The sequence below is a fragment of the Phlebotomus papatasi genome, chromosome 1, assembly GCF_024763615.1.
Source record: "Phlebotomus papatasi isolate M1 chromosome 1, Ppap_2.1, whole genome shotgun sequence".
NCBI classification, from domain to species: Eukaryota; Metazoa; Arthropoda; class Insecta; order Diptera; family Psychodidae; genus Phlebotomus; species Phlebotomus papatasi.
In genome coordinates this window covers 73796887-73822350 of record NC_077222.1, presented here as the reverse complement: position 1 = coordinate 73822350, position 25464 = coordinate 73796887, and the positions used below count along the sequence as shown (strand labels likewise).

Genomic DNA, 25464 nt, shown 5'->3' with positions numbered 1-25464 from the left:
ATAATTTTAATCAAAATAAATAAAAATGTTGAATAAACACCCAAAATGATATAAAATTTTAATGTTTTGATATAACATTAATTTCAGATTAATTCGATGAAACGTTAGGAATACTAAATAAATTAGCTATTGGTTGGTTTGTTCGCGTAAATATTTGAATACTGTAATACATTCGTTAATTTTTACAATAATATTTTCATTTATCTTTCCTTTTATAAAAATCATATAAGAATTCTAAAAGTTCTAGGATCACGAGTATAATTCTTATATATTCTAAACGTAATGTATAACATTATTTATAATGAGAATTAATTATCTTTTTTAACAGAAATATTATGAAATTACAATTTGATGTTCTTTGTAGCGGATACTATATAAACAGATCTTGCAAAAGCAAGAATTATGTCAAGAATCTTTTTTATAGCTTTTCATACAGAAGCTTGTCTAAAGAAAATTACAAATCTATCTTACAGCAGACAATTACGAGAACTTAAGTAGAATAGCTTCCTTAATTTAGAAAATAAGACAAAATTATGTCGACAACATGTTCCTAAGTGCCCTAAAAACTCTCATTAAAATTATCTTCCTAAGAGTATTTGCTCGCCCTCTCTTTTAATGAATAGCAGAATTGTTTTTCTTCATATTACTCAGAGCATGAAAATCTGCACAGAAATCGTTTTTCATCTGAAATTTCCAGTTATTTAAAATTTAAAGTTCACTTTCTTATAGAGACATCGGCAGACATAAAGACCATGAATAATTACATTTTAATAAGGGCAGCAAATTATATTATTCCTTAATGCAAAATTAATTGAATGCACGTATACACTAAGAAAAGAAGTGAAATTAAATTTACAAGAAACATTGTCACTGGTTTCACAAAAAAGTACAACTTTTCGCATAACGATCCACTGTGATAGGATCACCTAAATTTTCCGATTGATTCCATTGCAACCGTATTACAATTGAGCTGCAAAGTGATCATACTTTTTCCTGGTCATACAATGATTAGATTTCTAATTCGCATTGAAGAATATGCTATAGTGTATGTAATTTCTTTATAACACTTTTTTCATCATAGTTGCGATGAAAGGCGATAGCGTTTAATTATGCGACGATCGAGACAAGAGCACTGATATTGCGCGCGTGTGCGTTTGTGGCAAAAGCTGCTGGCTAAGTTCAAGATCAGTAACTGGGTCAAAGAAATAAATTCAAGAATTGGATTTCATATATCAATGCGCTGTGGAGCGACCATTGAAGAACTCACCGAGAAATTTCTCGAGATAATCGTGGATGGATGACCTAGTAATTTTCTTACTATGGGCAATCAGGAAGATCTATAAATACTTACTCCATGTCCTGCTCCGCTAAGGTAAAGCTGTCTCAGGGGTTGCTGGAGACCCTGGAGACTGGTGACTTTATTTGGCAGAGGCAGGGCACCCAAACATCTAACGGCGAAGTGGCAGGACGAGGCATCTTTAGCCACATCGGTGAACATCCGCTCAATCTGAGCCTGTACACTGTTACTGATCCTCTTGCTCTCACGATGATCGCGATTTCTCCCGGAACTACGAACAGATCCGCGAAAGGATGATCCATGAACTGATCCTTTGCGATCTCTCACCGAAGCACGATCATCAAACCGATGACTTATGATCGATCTGCAAAACAATTGCATTTTATTATTCACACTTTTTCAATTCACTGATTCACAATGCCAAGCCAAAGAAGTGTTTTATTAATACACACCGCGCCTGTTTTTTTGCTTTTGACCCAAAAAATTTAAAAATTGATTTACTATCGAAAATATTTGAATATGTCATTTCTAAGTAAGATTCACCACAGAAACTTCACAAATATTTTTTTAATAGTCTTGTTTTGTGAATATCTCGCACTAACGGAGGAAATATACATCACGATCGCCTCAATGTATCCCACTGAACTGATCTTCTTCATTCACCGTCAGTCGACCGATCGTAACTGTTTTCCCTTGGTCATCTTCTCTCATAGTTTTCCTCGATCTTACTGTGGAGGCACATATTGCTCTGCAACTTGCAAGTCGGTGGGCAGGTTTGGCTAGTTTGTTACCAGCAACTTTGTGGGGCAAATATAATGTTTTTTTTCTCTTTATTTCACATTAGCTCTACTTTGCTCCTCTCCATCTTTAGCCAAAGAGAAGAAAATGTGTGGGACTTATAACAATTCGCGTTAGTGACATAAATATTATATTTATTTCTATATGTGGTGATCAAGATTAACATTTAAAGCTAGTCAAGGACATCTTTCCTGATAAACATAACTATAACAAAAATTTATATTCTTTGGGGGCATTTAACACCTTACTCCGTTGCTAAAATCGATTATTGTTGTAGAAATTAGTATTAAAATCTTAATTAAATTTTTAGAGACATTTAAAAGATAAAAATCCATTTTTAAAATATTGAATAATTAAAAAGAAATGTAAAAAATCAGGGAAAATCCTCCTTCCCGGTGCGCGTTTCTCTTTTCAGGGATATAAGAATCATAAAATTCTTTGCGAAAGCTTTCGGCGCTGCACTGCGCCTTCCTCTGTAGTCAAATTGTGATATTGTCTCCGAAAAACGTCTCTACTGCCACCACTACTCCTAATAATTGTGCATAAGGAATTTTGGGATTTATCTGCGGGAGCACTGCACTGAACGTTGGTCAGAGACCAAGAAGGTTTTCTCTCAGATTCTTTACAATTTTACATAAAGTCAGTTATCGATCGAATTAAAAAGAATACTAAGCGTAGTTTTAATCCTTATTTTATTTGAGTATGATCTAATGTGTTACCGATTTAAACCGGTTTCATAAATTAGGAAATAATCAATTCAGTATCATCATAATAATATTAGAATTGAATTTTCGATTATCAGTTACAAACCGGTTAAAAAATCTGTTCAAAATTATAAGGCTTTTCAAATGAATCCAATATGGATTCATTAACTTTGAAAAACTTCCCACAAAAATTGAGAAATCAGTTGAAACTATACATGGATTCTGATATTAACGACATTAAGATAATATCGTATTTTAATTAATGAACTTATAAAATATATTTTGAAATTGCCCTAATGTGTACAATTCAGTAAATTTGAAAACACTGGTGTTTCCATATGTCACTTAATTCGAATTCCTGCATTTTTTAGATGTACAATGATGTAAAGGGGATTCGAACCCGGGACACGTACATCATAGAGCGAGTGCTCTACCATTTGATCCATTGAGTGCCCGAATATATATAATATATTGGTCATAATAAATTCAAAATATGTAACTTGGGTAAATAAATTTCATAATTTTTGCTAAACTTTTGATTATGATCGAAAAAACTTACTTTGAATCGTCAAACATTAGATCGATTTTCTGCTTGTAAATGGAATTTCTGCTAATGCTCGACATTGTGTCACAATGTTCACCAAGCAGTCGAAATCCAGATGATGAACACGATCCTCTTCTTGCACGACTCATCTTGGAAATTGAATCCACTTTGCATGTGACCATCCTGTTTCACTTCTGACAATCGCTTCTCACCCGATCACTTCAAGTTCTTTTACGATCACTTAAAAAATTGCTCAGGGGACATTTTCGCTATAGTTATATCTTTTGCACAGAAATATCCAAAAGGTAATGCATAAAATGAACACAAGGTCAATCACTGAATAATATTGCACTTGAAATTGTATTTTAGTAAAAAAAAAAAAGATGTAACGCGGTCTTTCACTTCAATTGACTCAAATTAAGCTTTAACACTTTCAATTTATATGATCGCTGAAGCAAATTCAATTCACGTGGAATTAACACCTCGGTCATTCAATATACCTCAATGTTCTCAACACCGTTCATTCTTTGCTGGGTGATTAATAACGGTTTGCGCACTTTTCCAGAATTCAAAAAGGCACTATTTTCTTCTCACAGAGACCAAATCACATGTTGCAATTTGTCTTATGTTTCTAACAAATTATAGAAACTCCAGCTTTCTGGCTCCTGACCCATTTTCCGCGCTCTACCGTGGCACCTGGTCAAAGAATCTGCAAGGAAAAGAACGCATGTTGATTAGAAGGTTAATTTGTTTTAATCTTCCGGCAACAACGGCCGTTGTAATCAATCCAAAGAAAGCGTTTTCATAATCAATAATAATTTGATTTTTTTTTAATGTTTCATACAGTTACAAATCTCGGTAGATTTCTAACTCCTCAATTAATCGGAAATCTGTTAATGTGATACTATACTGATTTGCCCCCCACGTGCCCCCAAATTGTCCCAAATTTACCAACAAAAAAAAAGAGGCTTTTTTGAATTTTCCTCTTCATAGTAATTCCATTCCAATTACATTTTGATCACCATTGAATTTCATGCATATTTCACAGGTGAAATTGCGTACTGAGAAAAATGAAATTGTCTGTCAATACATAAACATTAGTTACTTCTTCAGGTTACTAGGTAGATGGATATAGAGAAATATCGCGGAAGCCTCTTGCTAGTGGTGGGAAAACATAATTCTTGCCACTTCCATATCAAACTAATCAATTTTGTCAAGGAGGGAGGTTATGACAATCTCTAAATTAGAAACGATGTTCAATATTTTGTAACATTCCGAAAGAAAAGCTTTGTAACACAAATTTAGTTTAGAATCTGAAATCTTCGATATCTTTTGAAATGCAAGTGAACAAATAATTCCAATTCATCTTTTGCATCACTCGCTGTGGTAACTATAGCATTTTTACATCTTTTCAGAATAATAAATTTCTTAGTCTTGCATTATTTTGAGCAATATATTGTACATTTTATCAATGCTCAGTATCCGATTCGGCATTTCCATCAGAAAGTGTCGTAACATTTTCTGCTTTTGTGTATAAGAAATCATGAATCAGATATTTCTTTCTTAATGAGTATATTTTTATAAAATTTTATAAATAATTCATGAGAAGGTTACTTATTCTGTGAAAATTCAATTTTCAAACGCTAGCCCAATTATTTAAAGCAATTGAACAGTTTGAGTATTGTTGTCTTTGATGAACTAATCATGTAACAATTTTTACCGGAAACTTATAGGGTTTGTAAAAATAATTGAGTAATGTGAAATAATGATTATTAGCAATCTCATTCACTGGAAATAAATTGCAATATCCTAATTAAAAATATTTAATATTCCAATTTAAAAATTTAATATTAAAGATGAAATTATATTATTAATTCTAAGAACACTGATACGAAAAGTATTTGCTTTAAATGTCCTTCAATTCAACCAGAATAATAAGATAAAGTCAATTGAAAAGAAATATTATTTTTGTATTATCAGAAAAATGGTGTATTGACCTGTATTCAGGCATTTGACTACTCAAATTACATTGGTTTTTCTGGGGCCAAGTATTAGATAGATTTTTGCTCTAATGTTGATTATCGAGGTGAATAGTATAGATTTTAAACTTTCACCAGATGAAAAATTGTGGAAAATGCACAAGATCTTGAAATAAAACAGATTGTCGATAAACCAAAAAGTGTTCTCTATATTGCTAATCGATCGCCTGCTTTCATGAAATACTGAAGTGAAACAATCCAACTTGCGGTAGATGAAACAAATTATTTAGCAATTACATTTGCTTAAAAAAAAAACTTCATTTAATCAAAACCGTTAAAGAAATTTATTTCATATGATCACGTACCTAGATGAAATTGAGCGTCAGTCTTCTTCAATTCCGAAATAGTAACACTCATATAATTTTCCCACAATCTTATGAGTTTCAAGATGTGCTTCAGCAATAAAATAAACAGATTACTTGAGAGATCATTGATCATACAATAGGTGAAAGAGTTAAATTTGCCAATTGTCAGGAAAATAACGCAAACTGTGGAATAATAATAATTCACTGAACACGTTTCACCATAAAATTTTAAAATAATATATTCCATTGCAAAAAAGTTTAAGTAATTTACTGATGAAATTTATCAGAAGCGTGAAATTCTCATTATATAGTGAATAATTCAATAGAATAGCAATGAGATTAAGATGCAGAGCAAAAGTGATGAGAAATTGGCTAAACTGCAGTTTCAATTGTACGACCGTTTGAGTGTTCTTCTAATAATGCCATTGAGGTACTTGATGATATCTTGACCATCTCATGTGAAGAAGCTTAGTATAATATTTATATCATGGGTGGATATCTTTGCATGTCAAGGAACCGGACACCGATGAAAAGGTGAGGCTTTTAAGTAGCACAATTTTCTGCATTAACAAGCATTCTCTAATATTACCAACTCATTACTATCATCTCTCGTCATAGGGTAAAATGGGATTTTCTTACTTATGATAAATTACAAGGCAGTTTGCTAATCGTCTATGAGTGATTGATTTCACGATGGCAATTAATAATGCAATAATTGTATGAATTTGTACATCAGAAATTTCATTAGGATCTTATGAAAACCATAAAAGATTTACTTAATTCAAAATGATTTTTCATTGAAAATATTCTATATAGTTGAGCTCAATATAACACTGCCTTTGAGTAAAAAGGTGGTATTTTTCAAGTTTTTATAATAGCCGTACTCACTATGGCGCTGTTATCTTGTAATATCGTTATCTCGTTATCTCGTTATGTTCTCGTAATGTATTTTATAAATGAAAAATTATAACAAGATAACAGATTACGGAGATTACGAGATAACAACGCCATAGTGAGTACGGCTAATAATTTCTACAGAACATTAATTACAAATCTAGTAAGTATTGTGATAAAAAATTTATCACTGAATTTGTTAAGCAATGATGAATCAGTATTCATGTGTAAGATCTTTGTATTTATCCCAGTATAGTGGCACTAAAAAAATGTGCTAAACATTTAGTCTTAAAGTATTAAGTATTAAGTATTTATTTTTTTAAGTATACAGTATTCACTTTAAGTATTATGATGAGCAGGAAAGATTTAATCATTATGATTTCCACATTGTTGGTACTGATTATTCATTATTTTATCACTCGTCAATTATAATAATAATTTTCGGGTAATAAAATGACATGAAAGTAAATTTTCATCATAAAATTGTCGTAAACTCCTGGATTTTTTTCAAAACAATTTAAAAAAAATTAACTATACCTACTAAGAATTTCACAAATTTTATAGTAGTGTAAATTAGAATAACAATGCACTAACACGCATTAACTTTGGAACATTTTATTCGTTTTTGTGATACCTCTCTTCATTTAATTACTGTTTATTATGTCAGTAGGGAAATTGCTGAAGAAAAGAAAACTTTCGGAAGGCTGCAATTATTTTAATTAAATCCTCATAATTTTAAAACACCACAAATGCCACTCAATTGCTGAAGAAAAACCGCGTAAAGGAAAAAAAAACTCTACAGAAGTATTTAATATTTAGCCTGAGGCCGAGGAAAATGTGCATAAAGGGAAAAAAGACAGAAAAAAGAAGATGTTGAATATTGTGAGCAAATATCAATGGATTTATGAATGGAAAACTATTATTTCATCGAGTCTGAAGAGGGTAAACACTGAGTATATGTGTTCCGTGTGAAATCAGAACATAACAATCAATATCTGTCTTCTCGCCTCATAATAATGTGTAAATAATCATGAGAATTAAATTATTCACATACACAATAAGAAAATAAACTGTCATTTTTAGGCCTATTGAAATTTTGTTTAATCAATTTTATAATTTATTCTTCAAAACAAAATTGTTAGTACATAATTTTTGGTTAAAGTTCAGAATTTTACATCGAAAATTCTAATATTATAAATTAATCATTTATTTTATTTTACAAAATAAAAATGGAAACATGTGTCTCAACTAAAAATTAAGTGGCTTTTAATCAATGGAAAGTCTTCGTTTTTCTTATTGGATTTTTTTTTAATAATTTTTTTTTTCATCACACCCATTTGATAATGTATCATCGTTTGTCCGAAAAATTTCACTTTTTTCCAATGGCACAGCAAGACAAATACTTTCCTCAGGCTCATTTAAAATATCACAAAAAGAGCAGCTATTTGTGCGATTTTCTATGGTTTGTAGAGTGAAACTTTTGGTTCATTAGACAGTGGCAGTTCAACGGAGATTTGTGATGTTGAACAATAAAAATACTGTAATGTGCAGAGCATCGCTCTAGTCAATTTCATCTTTACCGTCCTTTTTAGCATAAATAAATACTGTATTTGTCGTGAAAATCTGCAAAATTTTGATGTTTGTATAATATGAATTTTACGAAGTTGAAACATTTAACTTTTTAAATCATAATAAAATTTGCCAAAACATTTTACCTAGATTTTGGAGTTAAAGAGACCATTTTAATGCATTTTTTGAATATTTTCTTGCTTTTGCAGTAATCAGTTCGATGGTGAGTTATGTGTTTCTTATTGCACAAAGTCAAAAAGATAGCTAATCTAAAGACTGTCACACAAATCTATATGCCACAATCAACGTTCTGTAACATAAATTATTCTAAAAGTCTATCGGTTTATATCCGTTAAATGTGTTAACTCATCGAAGGTAATCAGATCCAAAAGGAAATGTTTTTTTTCTAATGCTTCATTTTTTTATCTTTCATGTCTTTCATATCACGAATATTTATAAGAGTAGACGATTGAAAATTCATAGAGAAAACCTATTAAAATTCTTATCAGAATTGGAAACTACTACAAATGTTCAAAATGTGAAATCAAGATTTTCTGGAAAGAAAATTTAGTACAAAGTAGCACACGCATATTCTAAATAAAAGTAATTTTAAATAAACTATAGATATTGAAAAATATCAGTGTTCAAATATGAAAATAAATTGTTAGAGTAATTTTGTCAAATTGTATCGACAATTTATTTTCTAATATACATGTTTTTCTCTTAATTCAAGAATAATGGATATATATCCTATAAATTTTAATTATCACTTCAAATTAATTTATATAATACGAAAAAAAATTATCCAAATATTTTTTCGCCAAAATACTTTTATTTTACTTATAGAGGTTCGATAAAAATTCTAACACTTTTACTTTTACTTCCATATAAGTTTCTGAAATTCACAATGTGTAGTGAAGGGAAATCTCTTGCGAAAAAATTACGTTAAGATTTCCACCCGATATTTTAGCAACAATATGAATAATTCAATAATTTTTAGAGCTATAGGGAGGAGTAACCATTTATCGCCATGTTTAGGAAAAAGATTAATTAATTTTATTATAACTTTTGAATTCTTATTACAAGATAATTCAAATTTGATACAAAATTACTTAGATGTATTGACTCACGTGAGAACAATAGTTATACAATTTAACGCTGGACTACTTAAAAAACTGATTTTTATTAACAATGCAAAAATAACCAATTCGTTGCCACTTTTCACCAGTTTTCGCCAGTTTTGTAACCACTTCTCGCCACACGCACCCAGTTGAAAAGCTTCAAACTCGATTATTTTAGGCAATGTTATAAAAAGAATACATTCAGCGTTTTTTTCTTCATGATCAACTTATTATTACTCACTTTAAATGATTTTCTTCACTTTTATATGAAAAATCAATTTATAGGTCTAGGGGAAAGTAGGCATGGTTCGAATACAGTGAACCTTCGAACGATTCAAGTTTTCTCTTTGTTTGATAAGAACTATAGTTCGTCATTTCTTCGCCATAAGAAAGATAATTAATAACCTTTTGAAAAGAGATGAGAAATGATAAACTAACTCTTTACAAACAATGAGAAAATTCGCATCGTTTGAAGGTTCACTGTGTGCGAACCATGCCTACATTCCCCTATTTCAGAAAGTAAACAATAAAGATTAGACAACTGAGAATCTACGAAGTGAACTTAGCGTCGCCTATTGAAAAGAGATGGCGACAGGTGGTAAGATCAATTCCAGAATAATACCACTTTTCGCCATGCCTCATTTTTACATAAAAATAATATAAAATGAAATATTAATTAACTAACTACAAATTTTATGTATTCCACAAGTGTAATTAAATATTCAATAGACAAATTATTTATCATAAAAGCTATTTTTTGCTTGCTGAAACTTTGATGACACTTAGTATATTTGGTAAGAAATATTGGGTTCGATGCACTTGCTTAAAATATTACTCTAAGAAATGCTCAAAATCGTAAATCCAAAGCGAATAACTATTATTTTTCGACTCTAGAAGCAGTAAAAATACAAAGAACTTTGCGGCTCATTTATTTCACAAATCGCGATTTCAATATAAGTGGCAAAAAGTGGGGCACTACTGGCAAGAAGTGGTGATTCCACCCTACAAAACATTAAATGTTAGTAAATTTTGAATGTAAAATTCCGATTGCAATTGACGAAGAAACGCACATCTATATTAAGTATGAAAATATGCTGAGGAAATTGAGCTCTAAATGCATACAAGAAATGCCTAGAAGGTGGAAGATTTATCTGTCCACTGAATGAGTGTATCTTAAGAGACAAGACTCATTTCTCATGATGCATTTCAGATGTAGAGGTAATGAGGACAATTGTCTTCCTGCATGTTTCTTTTTGCTATTTATTTTGTGCAGTTAATTGGCAAAACCTTAGGATGGATTAAAACCTGCTTTGGATATCAGTTTGGTCCGCTAATCGAACATCTTCAAGGAAAACTGGCTTTCTTGGAACGGTACGCGTCTCCTATAACAGTGAACCATTTTCATCTCTTATTCTTCTATTTCATTACCTATATTTTCTTCTTAGGCCAAGCATTCCTTAAGACTTTTTCCACGTGCTATCGAGTTTAGTTTGTCGCTGCGAGATAGCAATAAATTATACCCTCATTTTATACCGTTGATATCCAATAAAGTATCTCAACACTTCTTGCGGCTAAAACTGGAGGTTGCTTTATATATGAATCAGTAAAATACATTTAATCGACAATAAAAAGATACTTTGCGTTACAAAGTCAGTGTTTTTTATGCTTGCGAATTTTCTAATGAATCACACATGAGAATTCATTTGATCAAACGGACAACTGCCAGAACCAAAAACAGCATTAAATTATTACCCTAAAAGATAACAAAGAAAATTGATACGCGAATTAAAATGCATAGAGTCGAATCTCATTTCATCTAATCTTCTCTTGTAAATTGTTCGACTATGACGAGATTTTCGTTTAATTATTACATTATGAGAACTTTCTTTTCTGCTCATTTTACGCTCATACCGATGTTACTATATGCTTCACTGTGATGTCTGCAATTACAATGATCACTCACTTTTTTACCCATGACACTTGTAGAGTCTTTTCACGTTCACTTCAAACGTGATACGAAAATCAATTTTTAAAATCATATCTATTTTTTTTAGTAAAATTTCTAAGAAATATACCAAGATAATATTAATCACGTAACTGAAGGTATTTCTATTCTTTTCTGTTTTACCTTTTTTGATTATCCATAAATATCTTATGTTGGTGCAGTAAATAAGCTTCGTTGCGGAATTTTCTTCGAATCTTTTTTCCACATTAGAATCTAATGATTGGCAAAAGATATGATGCAAGAACAATTTCACTGAAAGCATTCGTCTGTTCACGATATTCTTACACATAAATATTCACGTAGTGAATTGAATTCTAATGCTTAATATGTAATTGCACATGGTGGTTTTGTGGTACATCGCGTGCCGGTGGTGAGTAAACTACACAAAAATTGTATTTTAATTCTTCATTGGGGAGAGAAAAACCTTGTTACATCTTTCGCACCCAGGCAACCGTCACGATTTGAGAGCAAACGGCGACTGAATTGGCAACCCAAGAGCTGCTCTCGCTGGTTATCCAACGGGCATTGGTTTAAGAATTATGCTCAGCACTCTTCCAGAAACATGAGAGTGAGACTCACACACTGGAAATAATCAATAATGCGCAAGATCATTCTGAATCAACAGTTAGTTAGAGTGACGATGATGGTACATCAAAGGACCAATCAATAGTATTGCAAAAATAGGTGAGGAGTCGTGTGGTACAGCTGATGGCATTATTGCTTTTAAGAGTTCTATGTACGAAACTAACCTCAAGAAATATTGATTATCTTAAAAATATTTAAATAATTTCGAACTTTGATAATTCTACTAAATAAATTTTACGTTATTCGTTACAGAATGTTCGTGCTATGGCTACGGAATAAATACATGAAAGCATAAATTTTCCTACTTATTATGCCCAACGCACAATAACCTTTGTTTTGTAAACATGTTTTTGACATTTCAATGACAGTGAGTGAGATCTAAATCTAGTCATCTCTTTCACTCTCACATATAATTTTGAAAACATGTTTACAAACAAAAGTTATTGTGCGTTGGGCATTATGCCCAACGAACAATGACTTTTGTTTAGTAAACATGTTTTTGATATTTCAATAAGAGTGAGTGAGATCTAGATACAATCATCTCGCTTATTCTCATGGGAAATTTTGAATAGATGTTTAGAAAGAAAAGTTTTTGTTCGCTGGTCATTAATCGTAAATCGAGAACGTATTTGAAATATTAACATAAAAAATTCTTATATTTACACAATTTTTTTACTTCTTGATTTTCATAATAATACTCTTAGAATTTTATTGCTAACTCTAAAATTTGATAACATATGGAAATATAGAAATTTCGATATTGACAATAAATTGAGCTGAGGGTGTCATTTTTAATTGCAAAAAAGTGAAAAATCGTAATCTAAAAAAAGGGACAGATAATCCTAACCGGCTTATGTAGGTGAGATTCTTAACGTTAGCTAACTCGGAGTGCATGCAAATTCGATTTAGAGCTGAAATTGTGAGTCGCCATTCAGTTATCTTGAATCAAATTCGTGAAATTATACAAATTTTGTATTTAAATCAAAATATCAAGGATTTGGATGAACTGGCAGAAAAGTGATATATCAGTGAAATGTAGACCAGAATGTACTCTATAATTTTCCTATAGAACATGATCCCATCGATTACTCAGAAGCCAAGATAAGCGAGGTTTTTTGTTTCTTAACTTGTTTTTTCATCCAGAGTGCCCCAAGTAGTCATTTGTTGAACTTCAACTATATCAAAGAATTGTTGTATTTTGTGGGACTTTCCATTTAAAACCCTATTTTAAGTGTCTTGGTCGAGTAGAGGCAGTCAAATTGGCATCTGAGTGATTTAAAAGCGTTATTATGGGAAAAATCAATTTTTTCACACTTAAACGGCAAAATCGGAGTGATAGCGTAGTCTGAGCGGAAAATGATGTATGGACGAAATGTAGAGACAAATGTCCTCTACAATTATGTCGAAGTAATCATCAAAATCGGTTCAGCGACAGTCGAGATAATTGAGGTTATGTGATATTGAAATTGGTTTTTCGACTGTGGCGCCCCTGGTGTTGGTCCCACGAAGTTCAAACATTCTAGAAAGTTGTAGCATTTGGTGAGATCTTTCGTTTAAGCCCTCATTCATCAAAATCGGTCACATAGAACCGGAGATATGATTTTTTGAATTTCGTGAACTTTGACCCCTCATATCTCCGGTTCTATTGAAACCACAGCGCGCATTTGCACCATTTTGGAAACGTCCTAGACTGGACTACAACATACTAAAATTTCATTAACTTGCACAATGCCGTTTTTGAGAAAAGTGACTTTGAATTTCGATGAATTTTGACGCTATCACAGCGCCACCTGTGGTGACTTTTTGAACTTCCATCTGAAAGTGCTCATCGATACGAAACCAAAAAGGTAAAATTTATGTCGCTATGTTAATTAGAACCGGAGATAGAGGCCGGTCAATGTTCGAACTTTGACCCCTTATAGCTCGGGTCAGGGGTTTTAGATCGACTTAAGGTTTTTTTTGTTTGATAGGTATAATCAACGGCTACAACATACTAAATTTTCAGCCCGATGCACAATGGAATTTTTGAGTTATTTAACTTTTAAGATTTAAAAATTTTCTTTTTAAAAAAAGCGCCCCTAGCGGTGGTTTTATGAACTTGCGATGTTAGAAGGAGAAGTGGCATTTCACGAGAGCTTTCCAAAAAGCCCTCACTTTTTAAATTCTGACAGTTAGAACCGGAGTTATGGCCATTTTAAGAAATTTTTTTTGGACTCTTATAGCTCGGGTCACGGGGGTCGGAAGACCTTAAGTTTGGTATTGATGGAAAGCTCTAAGGCCCAGCTATAACATACTAAAATTTGAGCCCGCTCGATGCCATAGGGGCGGAGCTATTGAGAAAACAAAAAAAGGGGGGTCTTCAAAATGGCGGAAGGAGGGGTGGGGGGTGGGGGGTCTATGCACCAAGTTGCAATTTTCACCCGATATATAACCTTTGCCGAAAACCGCAAGTCGATATCTTTTTTAGTTTAGGAGCTATTAAGCTCCAAAGAGCGGCCGGCCGGCCGGCCGGCCGGCCGGGAACGTAAATTAGCCACATATATATTCGTGATCAGGAAGTGCTGAAACACATTTTGGCCAAATTTGAGGTCGATCGGACGACATGAAATTTTGTTAGGATTATAGTAGGTGAGATTGTTAAGAATCTCACCTAATATTTACTAATAAAAACCATTAGAAAAGTGTGTAAATATATCGACGATAAGCGTATTAGGTATATCCTTTGGATCATAAACTAAATAACAATCTTGTGATAAGTTTTGGAAAATAATCATTCTTAATACAATTATTGTAATACAGTAGATATGACAGCTGTATCTACTAACGGCTGCGAACTTCCATTGAAGTAATACAATTGAATTTCAGTTATAAATTAGGTATCACTTCTTCATAAAAGGTACATAACCATTTGGTACCGGTTCAGTCTTGTCAGAAACTCCAAGACCTTTCCAACGATCCTAAATATTACACCAATTCGTTAAGAAATACGCTTTGTGAGGCCTTTTAACCTTTGCCCTTGAAAACTCTTATTAGAAATGAATGATAAAACGAGGAATCTTGGTGTTGAGGGCGGTTGGTGTTTTTTTATTTTTAACAACGATATCATGGAACTTATCCACCCTAAGTGTCTTGTGAAATATTAAGTTATTTCTACGTAGAGATCATTCTTCATTATAGGGGAGACCGGGAAGGTTAACCAGCAAAGATTTTTTTCTTTGCGTATAATTTGTAAAAAAAACATAACTAGAAAATATTTCAGTGATTAGGAAGAAAGTTAATTGCTCTGAATAAATAGTAGTTTACTCAATATTCTTTATTTAATTCTATCCCTAATTCTGTCCCGTTCTCCCCTAAATGCATTTTCTAAATAATTTTAGCATAAAAATCTGTTTATTTTATTGTTCTTGAACCTGAAATGATATACTACGTAATCGATTTAAGACAAAGTCTGATTTCTATTTATATACGATCTCTTTGCGGTCCCATTCTGCAAATAATAAATTTTATAATTCTCATAAAAGTTATAACTATTTTTCCTTTATTTTGCTACGTGGGTATATTTTTGCTGGCTTTTCACAGAAAGTTTACTCTGTGAATTGTTAATGTTCTCTATTAAAGAATTGCCAAAACATAACGACTTGGATGAAATCTTGAAAGAAAAAATGTAGGACATTTGTGGGGTTAGAAAGTCAAAAACATCTAAAATCACCTACAGTTCTGCGATCAGAAATTTAAGACCAAAACAAGTCAAACCATTAATCTCACGCGAAGATTGGTATTCCGTTACGCAATATGCGATAGCAATGCAGATGGAAAACTGTGGTTAGGTGAGGTCAATAGAGAACCATTAGAGATTTTTGCATAAAATCCCAATATCTACTCCAATATTCTATGATGTTTTATATCACAAACAGCTATCTAGATTCTATAATACACACTTTAAAGAACTTTTAATAATATGAATTCATCTATTAAAGTGGGATTCTCACCCAATTGCATGTCAATTATAAGTCAAAAGAGAAAGAGTCTTTTGGTGTTTGAAAGGATAAGAACAAGAATTATGCAAATGATAACGGGTTGTTTTATATTTAAAAATTCAACAAAGAGTTACCAGAATAAAGAATTATCATAGGAAAAGGGACTGCAAAATGAATTAAGCGGTTGTTACATTTTAAAATATGAATAGTAAATGCTCCTGTAATTCAAATAGTTAAGTGATGTGTTTGCATAATTCACAATGGGACAATTTGTTGGCACGCGACAGAGAATTTATATGCTTTGCTCATAACAATGTCATCATAAATAAATAACGATGCTTAACTACTAAATTTACCTTCTTGGGATGTTACAATAATGATGAAAGGAATTGCGTACAGCTTTTACCTCTCTTGCCGCAGTCTTTCGTTGTCAAAGTGAAAGACGTTAGTGAGCCTAACTAAACATAAAAAAGATGATCCACTTTATTTGAAATAGTATTTGGAACAGAAATTGAAAGAGATTTTTAATTGAGATATTGAAGAGGTACATGGTGGAGAAAAAGGCAATTGAAGAATGATTTCCTCTGCTTAAATTATTCTCGTGAAACTTTTGAGCTCATTTCAGGAGTTTTATCTAACAGAGAGCATACATTCCACTGTGAAATAACTATAGGAACTACACAAAAGATGTTCGAGTTTGATTCTATTGCTATTCAATTGTGCTAAAACGGAACTTTTATTCAAGAAACCATAAGCACAGAAAGCACTTACAGATGTTGAAAACCAAGGGTCAATGATTTGAATAATGCAAATTGAGGTGTTAAGTGCATGAGTGTTTAAGATATTGTTCATTATCTGAATGGTAAATTAAATATTATTTATAGCTTATTGCCTTTTCTTGGGCTTTTGTGGTATTTTCGAGGATTTTTAGGTGAAATGCTATTAATAAGAGGTTAAGAGATAATATAGCTTAACCTTAGATTTATTGTTCAATCAACAGTTTATAAAATGATGGCAGAGTAAACTGACATATATATCTGTTTAGAATTAGCTGTAAGCTAGTTCTTTTTTATGATATTAAATGTGGTATAAAGAAAAGACTTATAGATAAGCTTTGTTCCGTTAATTGATTGAATATATTACTGCATAAATTCTTACAATGTTAATAAACAATCCTACAGGTCATGCCAACTATAAAAAATATTCAACGCATTGGTCTAACTTAATTATTTAGTTTGTCTCCTCCGTATATTAAAGGCATTACTTGAACAAATTAACCCTTTAACTGCTAAACAGCTTTTAGCTAATTTCTTTTGTTTGTTGTTTATTGACTTTATAGACTAAACAATTGGAGACTTCGGATTTTCAATAACTTCCTCCCCATAAGTCAATATGCCCTGAAGGTGTTCTTTTAATTTTAATTCTGACTGCTGTGTATAAAAACGATTCTTTAAAACCATTATTGTTTTAATTGTCGAACTTACTTTGTAGCCTTTGTAGACTAACGAAATAGATATTTTGTTAATAGAGGTACGTAAGTGCCCTAATTTATTATTTTAACAGGTTTTTCAAGATAAAACATAATACTCATCAAGCGTACCTACATACTTGCAGACTAATTTTAGGAATTTTGATCAAGACTGAATTCATTAAAAAAGTATAGAAACCAACTTATAACTGCTCCCACTAGTGACGAATTGGCAAGGAAACATTAATGAACGATTATTAATTTGTATTATTACCTATTTGCAATTATGTAGTCATATTATCAATTTTTTACTTATCCTATTTATTTTTTGGTGACTAATTTTTTTTACTAAATTTAATTTTCTTTAATTTTACTTCTTACCCTAAGTGCGGGTGACTTTGTCCCCTACGCATCCCGTATAAGAAAAAATAATAATGTGTGTCTAGAAATCCCCTTGCGGGAAAGCCTAGTTTCTTCATGGAATTTTTGTGCCAGCTTTATTATTATTATTATTATATTATATTTTGAAATAAATTTGAAAATAATTTTGAAGGAACGTAATGGTAAAACGAAAATGGGTTAATGAGGGGTCACCGATAACGAAAATTTAATGTCTCTTACCTTTTGGTATTATACAGTTTGATGCAAATGAAAATTTCTCGAAATTTGAAAATTCTAAAATTCTCTAATAATAAAATATATAATATTTCCTGGATTTTTAAAAATGCTAATTTCATAAAACTCGAAATCGACTGATTATTTTGCATAACTCTTACTTAAGTTCTGACAAGTGTATACAAAAAAAAACAGAATCTTTCTGGTCTCAAATTGTTAACCTACGATTTCTTCGACCTACTATAATGCCTTTAATTTTCTTTAAATATCCCAACATCAGCATTATAACACACGTATAGTAAAAAATCTTTTTGCTAGATGCAAATGAAGCAAAGTATGGGCGTTGAAAATGATGTTCCAATAAGTAATTAAAGCTCTGAATGAATTAACCGATTTAGCACTGAAATCAACGGAAGGAAGTACAAAAGCGATCATAGGTAATTTCTTGGGCATGTCTGAGGTGTATAAAAGTAACAGTAAACATTTTCTAATAAATAACATTTCACATTTTAAACTAATTGCAATTGAGATGCTAATTTGAAGGTTGAACATATTCAAAAGAGCGTTCATCCAACCAAAATGATTTTTCATGTCGGGGGTCTCTAACACCTCTAACATGAAGTAAAAGTTTTCCATTGGATGTATACAATTTTCATTGACTAACATTTTAATCCAATTTGTGTGTTGTTGTGAGTCAAGAAGTAAAATAAAAATGTCTATAATCGACTTTCATTTTATTACCACTTAATGTGGCATTAGCATTTTCTTATTTGTGGTTTCAGCAATTTCCACTGTAATTTTTGTTTAATTGCAAACCTCAGTTGTGATTTGTGATATATTTCTAATTAAACCTTTTTTCCTGGACGGTTTGCTGAAATGACCAAAACGAGAAATCCTCTTGACCATGAAGAAAATTTCTGTGAAATATTCAACAGGGAAAGAAATCAGGCAATTTCAAAACAGGGTAGCGTATTTTGTGTGATTTTCTTCATTTGCGAGATACATTTATTGAAATATAAATCAGCTCTTTGAGATCGTGTAACATGAAATGGATTTTGTAATGATCAAATCACTCTTTGCTCCAGCATTTTTTTTCTCGCCACAGCAGATCTCTCAATTCTCTTATACTTAAATACTTATGTATTGTAGATGAAATAGCACAGCTACACGGAAATATTTTACTTCAATAATGCCATTTCTCTGCAGTCTGCAATTAACGCATTTCCACCATTTCTTCAGGGAAATTTTCACGGAACGCAAAATGTACCACATTTTACCTCCTACGCAATGTGTACGCATTTCTTATACGTTTTTTTATACATCACCTTCATAATTTTCTTATCTCTAAGGCCATTCAACGCCTATGAGGAAATTTTTTTCTTCGACCGATACACACATATTCTCAAGGAACAATGCACTTTGCCACATTCCTCGCACATATTTTTTATCGTGCACTGTCAAGAATCCCTCCTCAATTTATGAGTTGCTCGAATATGATTGAATGGTGAACTGGAACATGATTTTACTCAGGCTGAAGAGTCATCGTGTTTTGTTTTACATCATCAAGGTATTAATTTTGCTGTTAAACCTGCCACACCGCCATGGTACGTGTGAACAAGCTATTGTTAAATTCTCTTACGTGGGTGCCAAAGGCTCAATAGACTCTCAAATTATAATTTGATATTTAGTAATGAAAGGAGTAAAAGTGACGTGGTGATTACAATTGCATGATTTTGGCTCCGGAGCACAATAAAACAAAGCTTATTAAATATAGTCTACAAATCCTTCGGAATATTATGTATTTATATAGGTTTCATTATATTCAAATTTAAAAAAATCAAAATTTCTAAACAGTCAGTAAAAATTTGAAATTTTTGTAATTAATAGAAACTCAACATTCTTCAGAATGCACAAACATTATCTTGAGCTTGCAAATCTAATAAGGAACAGTATCTGTTAATCTTTTATAAGCGATGAAGACTAATTTTACTACAGATGTATGTTTTTCTCCTGAAGATTCTAATTTTTCGAATTGTTTCGAAGTGATTGAATTGCATTTAGTGAACTACTACTACACTTGTTTACCATGGAGCATGGGACTGATAAACCCATCCCTGTTTAAGAAAAATAAATAAGTCCAAATTGCGCTTGCGAGAAGGCATAGTTCTTCTCTGGAATGTTGTACAAGCATTATTTTTCTTCTAAAATAGTTTGATTTTATCCCAAAAACACTTATCAAGATCCTTTTTTTCATACGAAAAATTCTTATAACTTATTCGTTATTTATATCAAAATCTTAACACCTTATGGTCTCTATATACCAGAGAAATTTATGTCCATGTTGAAGAGTTTTTCCTACATAAGCGGAGTTAATTTGCTTCAATATGGACATAGATTTCTTTAGTGTGTAGAAGGCATTAACCAGGAAAATTCAAAACTAATTTGAAGATTATTTTGGCATTTAATGTGTATCAGTGATTAGTTAAATGTGTGCAGTAGATATTATAAAAACTGATTCAATTAAATTGAAATTGAAATTCATTAGATCGGAAGATTAATGCACAAAAAAAAAGTTAGGAGATAGCCATCGGACTATAAACGATTCGAGATATTACCCGGCAAACCCTTTGAAACCTATACTCTGATTAGATCAATATGATTTTCATTCAATCAAACAGATTTTAATTATTCTATTAATTTTATTGAAAATTTTCTTCTACACGGCAAGGTTTAAATTAGGATTTAGACAGCGCAAAAAATTAAGAAGAGTATTGCTCGCTTTCTAACTGTAAACAATGAAAATTGTAAAATTATTAACATTTAAAAATATTTAAGATTGAATATATCTCATCTTCATAAGTAAAGTAATTACTCTAAATTACTTTTATGCCAATTTCAAGTTTTTTCTGCATAGATGCTTACAATTAACATATCATTTTAAACACGTTCCAAAATATTTGTGTGTTTCGTGTGTCAAAGAAAATATTTGCATATATGAAAGCTTAATAGCACAGATTTGGAAAGCATTTCGAACTATATAAAGCAAAAAAAAGATAGCATTCGCTTTATGTATGTATTTCATTGCAAATTCTGTGCCTTATTTAGCCATTCAAAAAAATATGGTATGCAAGAAATATCTTTTGGCCACGTGGATTCTCATGATAGCTCACTTGGTGTGACAATATTAAGATGTAGTGTACATTTTTGTCGAAATAATAATCCCCTTGTAAGTAATATGCACTTAACTGAAATCTTCAATTTCTCATCACGTCGCGCAATTTCACGCTTTGCATTCAAGTTCAAAATCACATTGTGAATTTGTGCCAAAATTTATGGGTGCAAGTAGCAGAACCAAGAGTGAAATGTATTTGTCAAAATACACCTTTTTTCATGTGGATAGTCTTGGATAGTTATTTGCCGCCGCAGAAGAACATATTAGATTTTGTACTCAGTACACAAGATGTAGACCATGAATTTTTTTTTTCATCTTTCACTCATGTTTTATTATACTTAAACCTTTTTTATCACAAAACATAAAATGCATAAACATTTCCTTTTTGTTTCATCTTAATTCACTTTACAGTAAGACATAATTTGCATAGCGGGAGTTAAACGTGTAATAATTTTGCTCGGACCATAGTATATTTTGGGGCATATATTGAGGAACTTCAATAGCAGACACGAGCAAGAAATTTAATTTAATAATATGCAAAGTGGCAGTTTACAAGAGAGTGCTCTCAATACGAATTTTTGCGCTTCTTCGATCAGCCTAATGCACCTCGTTTAGATCTCATTAAGTGATAAGTATTAAGAGCAGTTAGCTGGATATTTTTTTTCATTGTGCTTACATTGAAACATTAACAAAAAGCTTACACTTTTAGAAATGAGTAGGTTTTGCTCTAACATGAAATAATTTAGAAGAACTTTCTGCTCTTATTTCATATTATTATTTATTGTTCTTTTAAAAGATAATTGATTTATTTTTAAGAAAGACAATATCTCAATAAATAAGAAAAAAATAAATGATTTTTATAATAATTACCTTAAATACATATTCTTTTTAAAATATAGGTACCGATGATTGTATTCCATATTCTGATTATTTGGCTTTACATAATTGTATTTAGGGAAAACATAGTTGTTTGGGTCAAGGTTTGGGTCGGCAGTTGTCGTAACTTATTCGTCACCTAAGTTGGCAATTTACTTGTATAGAGTATAGTGATATAATTTAGAATTAGTGTTACGAGTTGGACAATTCGCCGGTACAAGTTGGACATGGTTTTTTTCTTGATAAATACAATACAAAATTTGTTTTTAAGCACAAGGAACCAAATTATAAACCTAAAGCATTAAAAATATACAAATAAAAATGAAGTACTAAATTTATCAAGACAAAAAGCTCTATCTAAATTGTACCATTGTCCAACTTGTACCATTGTCCAACTTGTACCACTGTCCAACTTGTACCACTTTACCCTAGTCTGTGTTACATAATGTTACAAGAATTGCCGATGTAGGTAGTGAAAAAGTTACGACAATGCGTAGTGAAACGAAGAGATTATGTTACTCTAACACTGAAGCTATATAACTTAACCTTTCAAATTAAGAACTTTATTTATTATTTCGGGTAATATTTTCATTCTGAGAAATGATCTCTTTCTGAGATTTCTGGGAAATGACGTCTGTCCGGTTGTCCGTCCGTATGTTTTCATCATTACAGGTCAAACGGTTAGAGACAGCGACTGTCAGACTTTCTGGGGATATCGACCTCTGCATTATTAATATGACATTAATTGTTTTCCTACCCTTCTTCCCCATCAAAGCCATGTTTTTAGGATTGTTTGAAAACGTTATGTGTTAGTTTCTTTTTATCCTTTACGGATATATTTTAGAGATTTCCTTGGTGGTTATTTCGTTCATAAATGAAAATTGCGTCGAATCGTTCCTAATAATACTTTTTTTGAAGGGTAAATATTAAAAGTGTTCTAGGGAGCGTATTTCTTAACCGAATGCTATTATCTTTAGACTTGTTGGAAAAGTCTTGAAAACCGATTCTATAGGTCTGAACCGATTCTAATCGGTATTGAGAATTTTGCAAAGCATGAGATGCTTTAATATCCTTTATTTCAGTTTAAAATCATTCAAAACGGAAAAATACGTCAAAAATTTATATACAGGAATCATTTTTTGTAGATCACGTTACTATTTTAGTGTAGTGTTTCGTTAGTTTCTCTATTACTATTTTAATGTGCATTTTGATATATTAGATATTTCCTTCTTTTTATTTATTGTGAGCATTTTCAAAAAGGGCGTTACAGATGGAATTGTTTAAAAGTATAGATTGTAAATATCAACCAAGTTTAAAATGTAACCTATAAAAACCGTGCGTAAATTTGTATTGATATTTTAATAGAACATTCATCAATAATTAGGAAATTATAGTATTCAAAAAATGTAGGTAAATTCTTCAATTAATAAAAATTTAATCGTTAATTAAGGATTTCAAATATTCCCAATAGTAAATACTGAATACATATGGAAGTAAATATATTTATTTAATGGACTTTTATTATCCTCAAGTATGTTTCATCGCATACTATTTCTTACAGTGTAGGTATAAATGATAAAGCGAAAGCAATTTTGTGTGAAAAAAAAATTGGAACACAGCTTGTGACTCTAAAATACTCTACTGCTAATTCTAATTAATGACTCGTTTGTCGCCAAGAAATCATTGATTTGACCGTTGACGTGTTTTTGGGAGGAGTATACTTGAAAAAGCAACACAGCTAAAGAGTGTCAGCTAACGGAGACTGGCATTCTGGAAGTGATTAAAAGAGTATCGTCTCTGACCTATATTTATGGGCAAGGTAAGTAATTGCTATTTAACGATAGACGTCTCAGCTAAATTTAAAAATCATCTGTTAACAACTTGAACTTCCCACTAAACTGCATAATCATTGCAATTGCCATTGAGTATCTCCAACGCTTTAGGCAATAATCTTGCTAATCATGGATGGTTTATGTATAGCAATCTCATAACTTGTCCGAGAGAATGCAGCTAAAATTCTTCCTTATTGCTTTTTTTGCGCATGTCATCGTCGTTTCGTGCGTTTTTGGTATAAGAAATTTGCACATCGACCCAATGAATGACTAAATTTTGCATTTTTGTAGATATTGTCAGTTCCGCAGTATTGGGTATATGCTTCCTCGAAAAAAATTTTCCTTTTAAAATCATATACAGTACATTGTACACTTTTAATTGCCAACGGTGAAGTACTTTTCAGACTCTTTGAATAGGAGTATTATTGGTGAACCAGTACATAGTGTTAATTGGAACGAAGCTTTAAATTATGGCCTTAAGTGCTCCAATTACAATTTTGTAGTAATCATTTCTGAAGATGAATACTTAGATTTTTTTTTAAATTAACAATTAGTAATGAGATCACAGGTAAAGGAATGCAATTTTTTATTCACACTCTAAAAATGTAAAATAGTTGAATTTTGAATATTTTTTTTTCTTTTGATGAAATGACAAGATACTACTTACACTTGGTCATTGTTTATGCAAGAAATTTTGTCTAGTTTGATGCGTGGGTATGTTTTTCGTAAGATGTTTGATTCGTCTTATGTTAATTCTTCATAAATACTTTACTCCTTTTACTATCACTCGATTTATTATGTGTCACATATATCTTTTTGATTATGCTTTTTTTTACTAAGAAGTTGCTTTCACAACTCAAAATCTCTCTCAAAAAAATGCTGAAACACATATATTTGGTGACACGATCATAGATGCATGTTTGTCTCATTGGACTGATTTGATATTTTTTGCTGTTTCATTTAATTTATGCGGAAAGTGAAAAAAAAATTAGTATTTATCTGTGTAAATGCAAAACATACCGAGTTGACTGGTCAAAATTGTTACAGCGTATCAGGAAACGAGAGAACTTATTAATTCCTTCGTTAATACGGTTAATACTATGGTCCAAGATCAAATACAATCCACTTTCTTGTTTCCTTCATATAGACCATTTCTTGCACATTTTCACCATAAATTTACAGTCACACACAATTGATAGTACAATAAAGAGTGCAATGATCACTTCCACTTGATAATGTTTCAGTAAGAAAACTGACGGTAGCACCACAATTTGAGGCACATCGCGCTACAATGTTGTTATTCAACTGGGAAAGAGTGCGATCTGACTTCGCTATGTTGGGGCTTTCGTGAGATTTTTTCCACCTTCTACACAAACACGGAATGTCAAAATCTACATACACTTATAAGCTCTTTTTTCTGGCATGTACCTATGCGCATGAGTAGGTATACCAAAGAGAGTTCTTTCTCTCTTATTACGATCATAAATCTAAAGATTTTAGTGTAATACGAGCCTCAGATTTAAGGTTTATCAATAGGGCTTAACTGCTATGAATTCTTAAAACACGAAATTTGAGAAAAAATAGATACGAAATTCTTGAAAAAATATCATATCGAAATTGTATTTTAAAACACATATTCTCTTAGATTTCAAAAAAGAAGCTT

General features: G+C 31.5%; 1 protein-coding gene across 7 annotated transcripts in view; it reads right to left on the bottom strand.

Annotated features, from left to right (window-relative positions):
• The window catches only part of LOC129801626 (uncharacterized), a 31615-nt gene extending 6512 nt beyond the window's left edge, over nucleotides 1-25103 (bottom strand). For 5 of the 7 annotated variants that reach the window (XM_055846878.1, XM_055846868.1, XM_055846896.1 and 2 more), the window contains exons 1-3: nucleotides 24822-25097; nucleotides 3359-4052; nucleotides 1352-1661 (exon numbers count right to left, since the gene is read on the bottom strand). In XM_055846878.1, coding sequence (XP_055702853.1) covers nucleotides 1352-1661; nucleotides 3359-3525 — 477 coding nt within the window. In that variant the 5' untranslated portion in view covers nucleotides 3526-4052; nucleotides 24822-25097. Of the gene's footprint in view, nucleotides 1-1351; nucleotides 1662-3358; nucleotides 4053-11399; nucleotides 11716-24821 lie in introns of those variants that run through there. The other 2 variants (XM_055846849.1, XM_055846857.1) reach the window with 2 other exon arrangements.
• Between the last annotated feature and the right edge of the window lie 361 nt (nucleotides 25104-25464).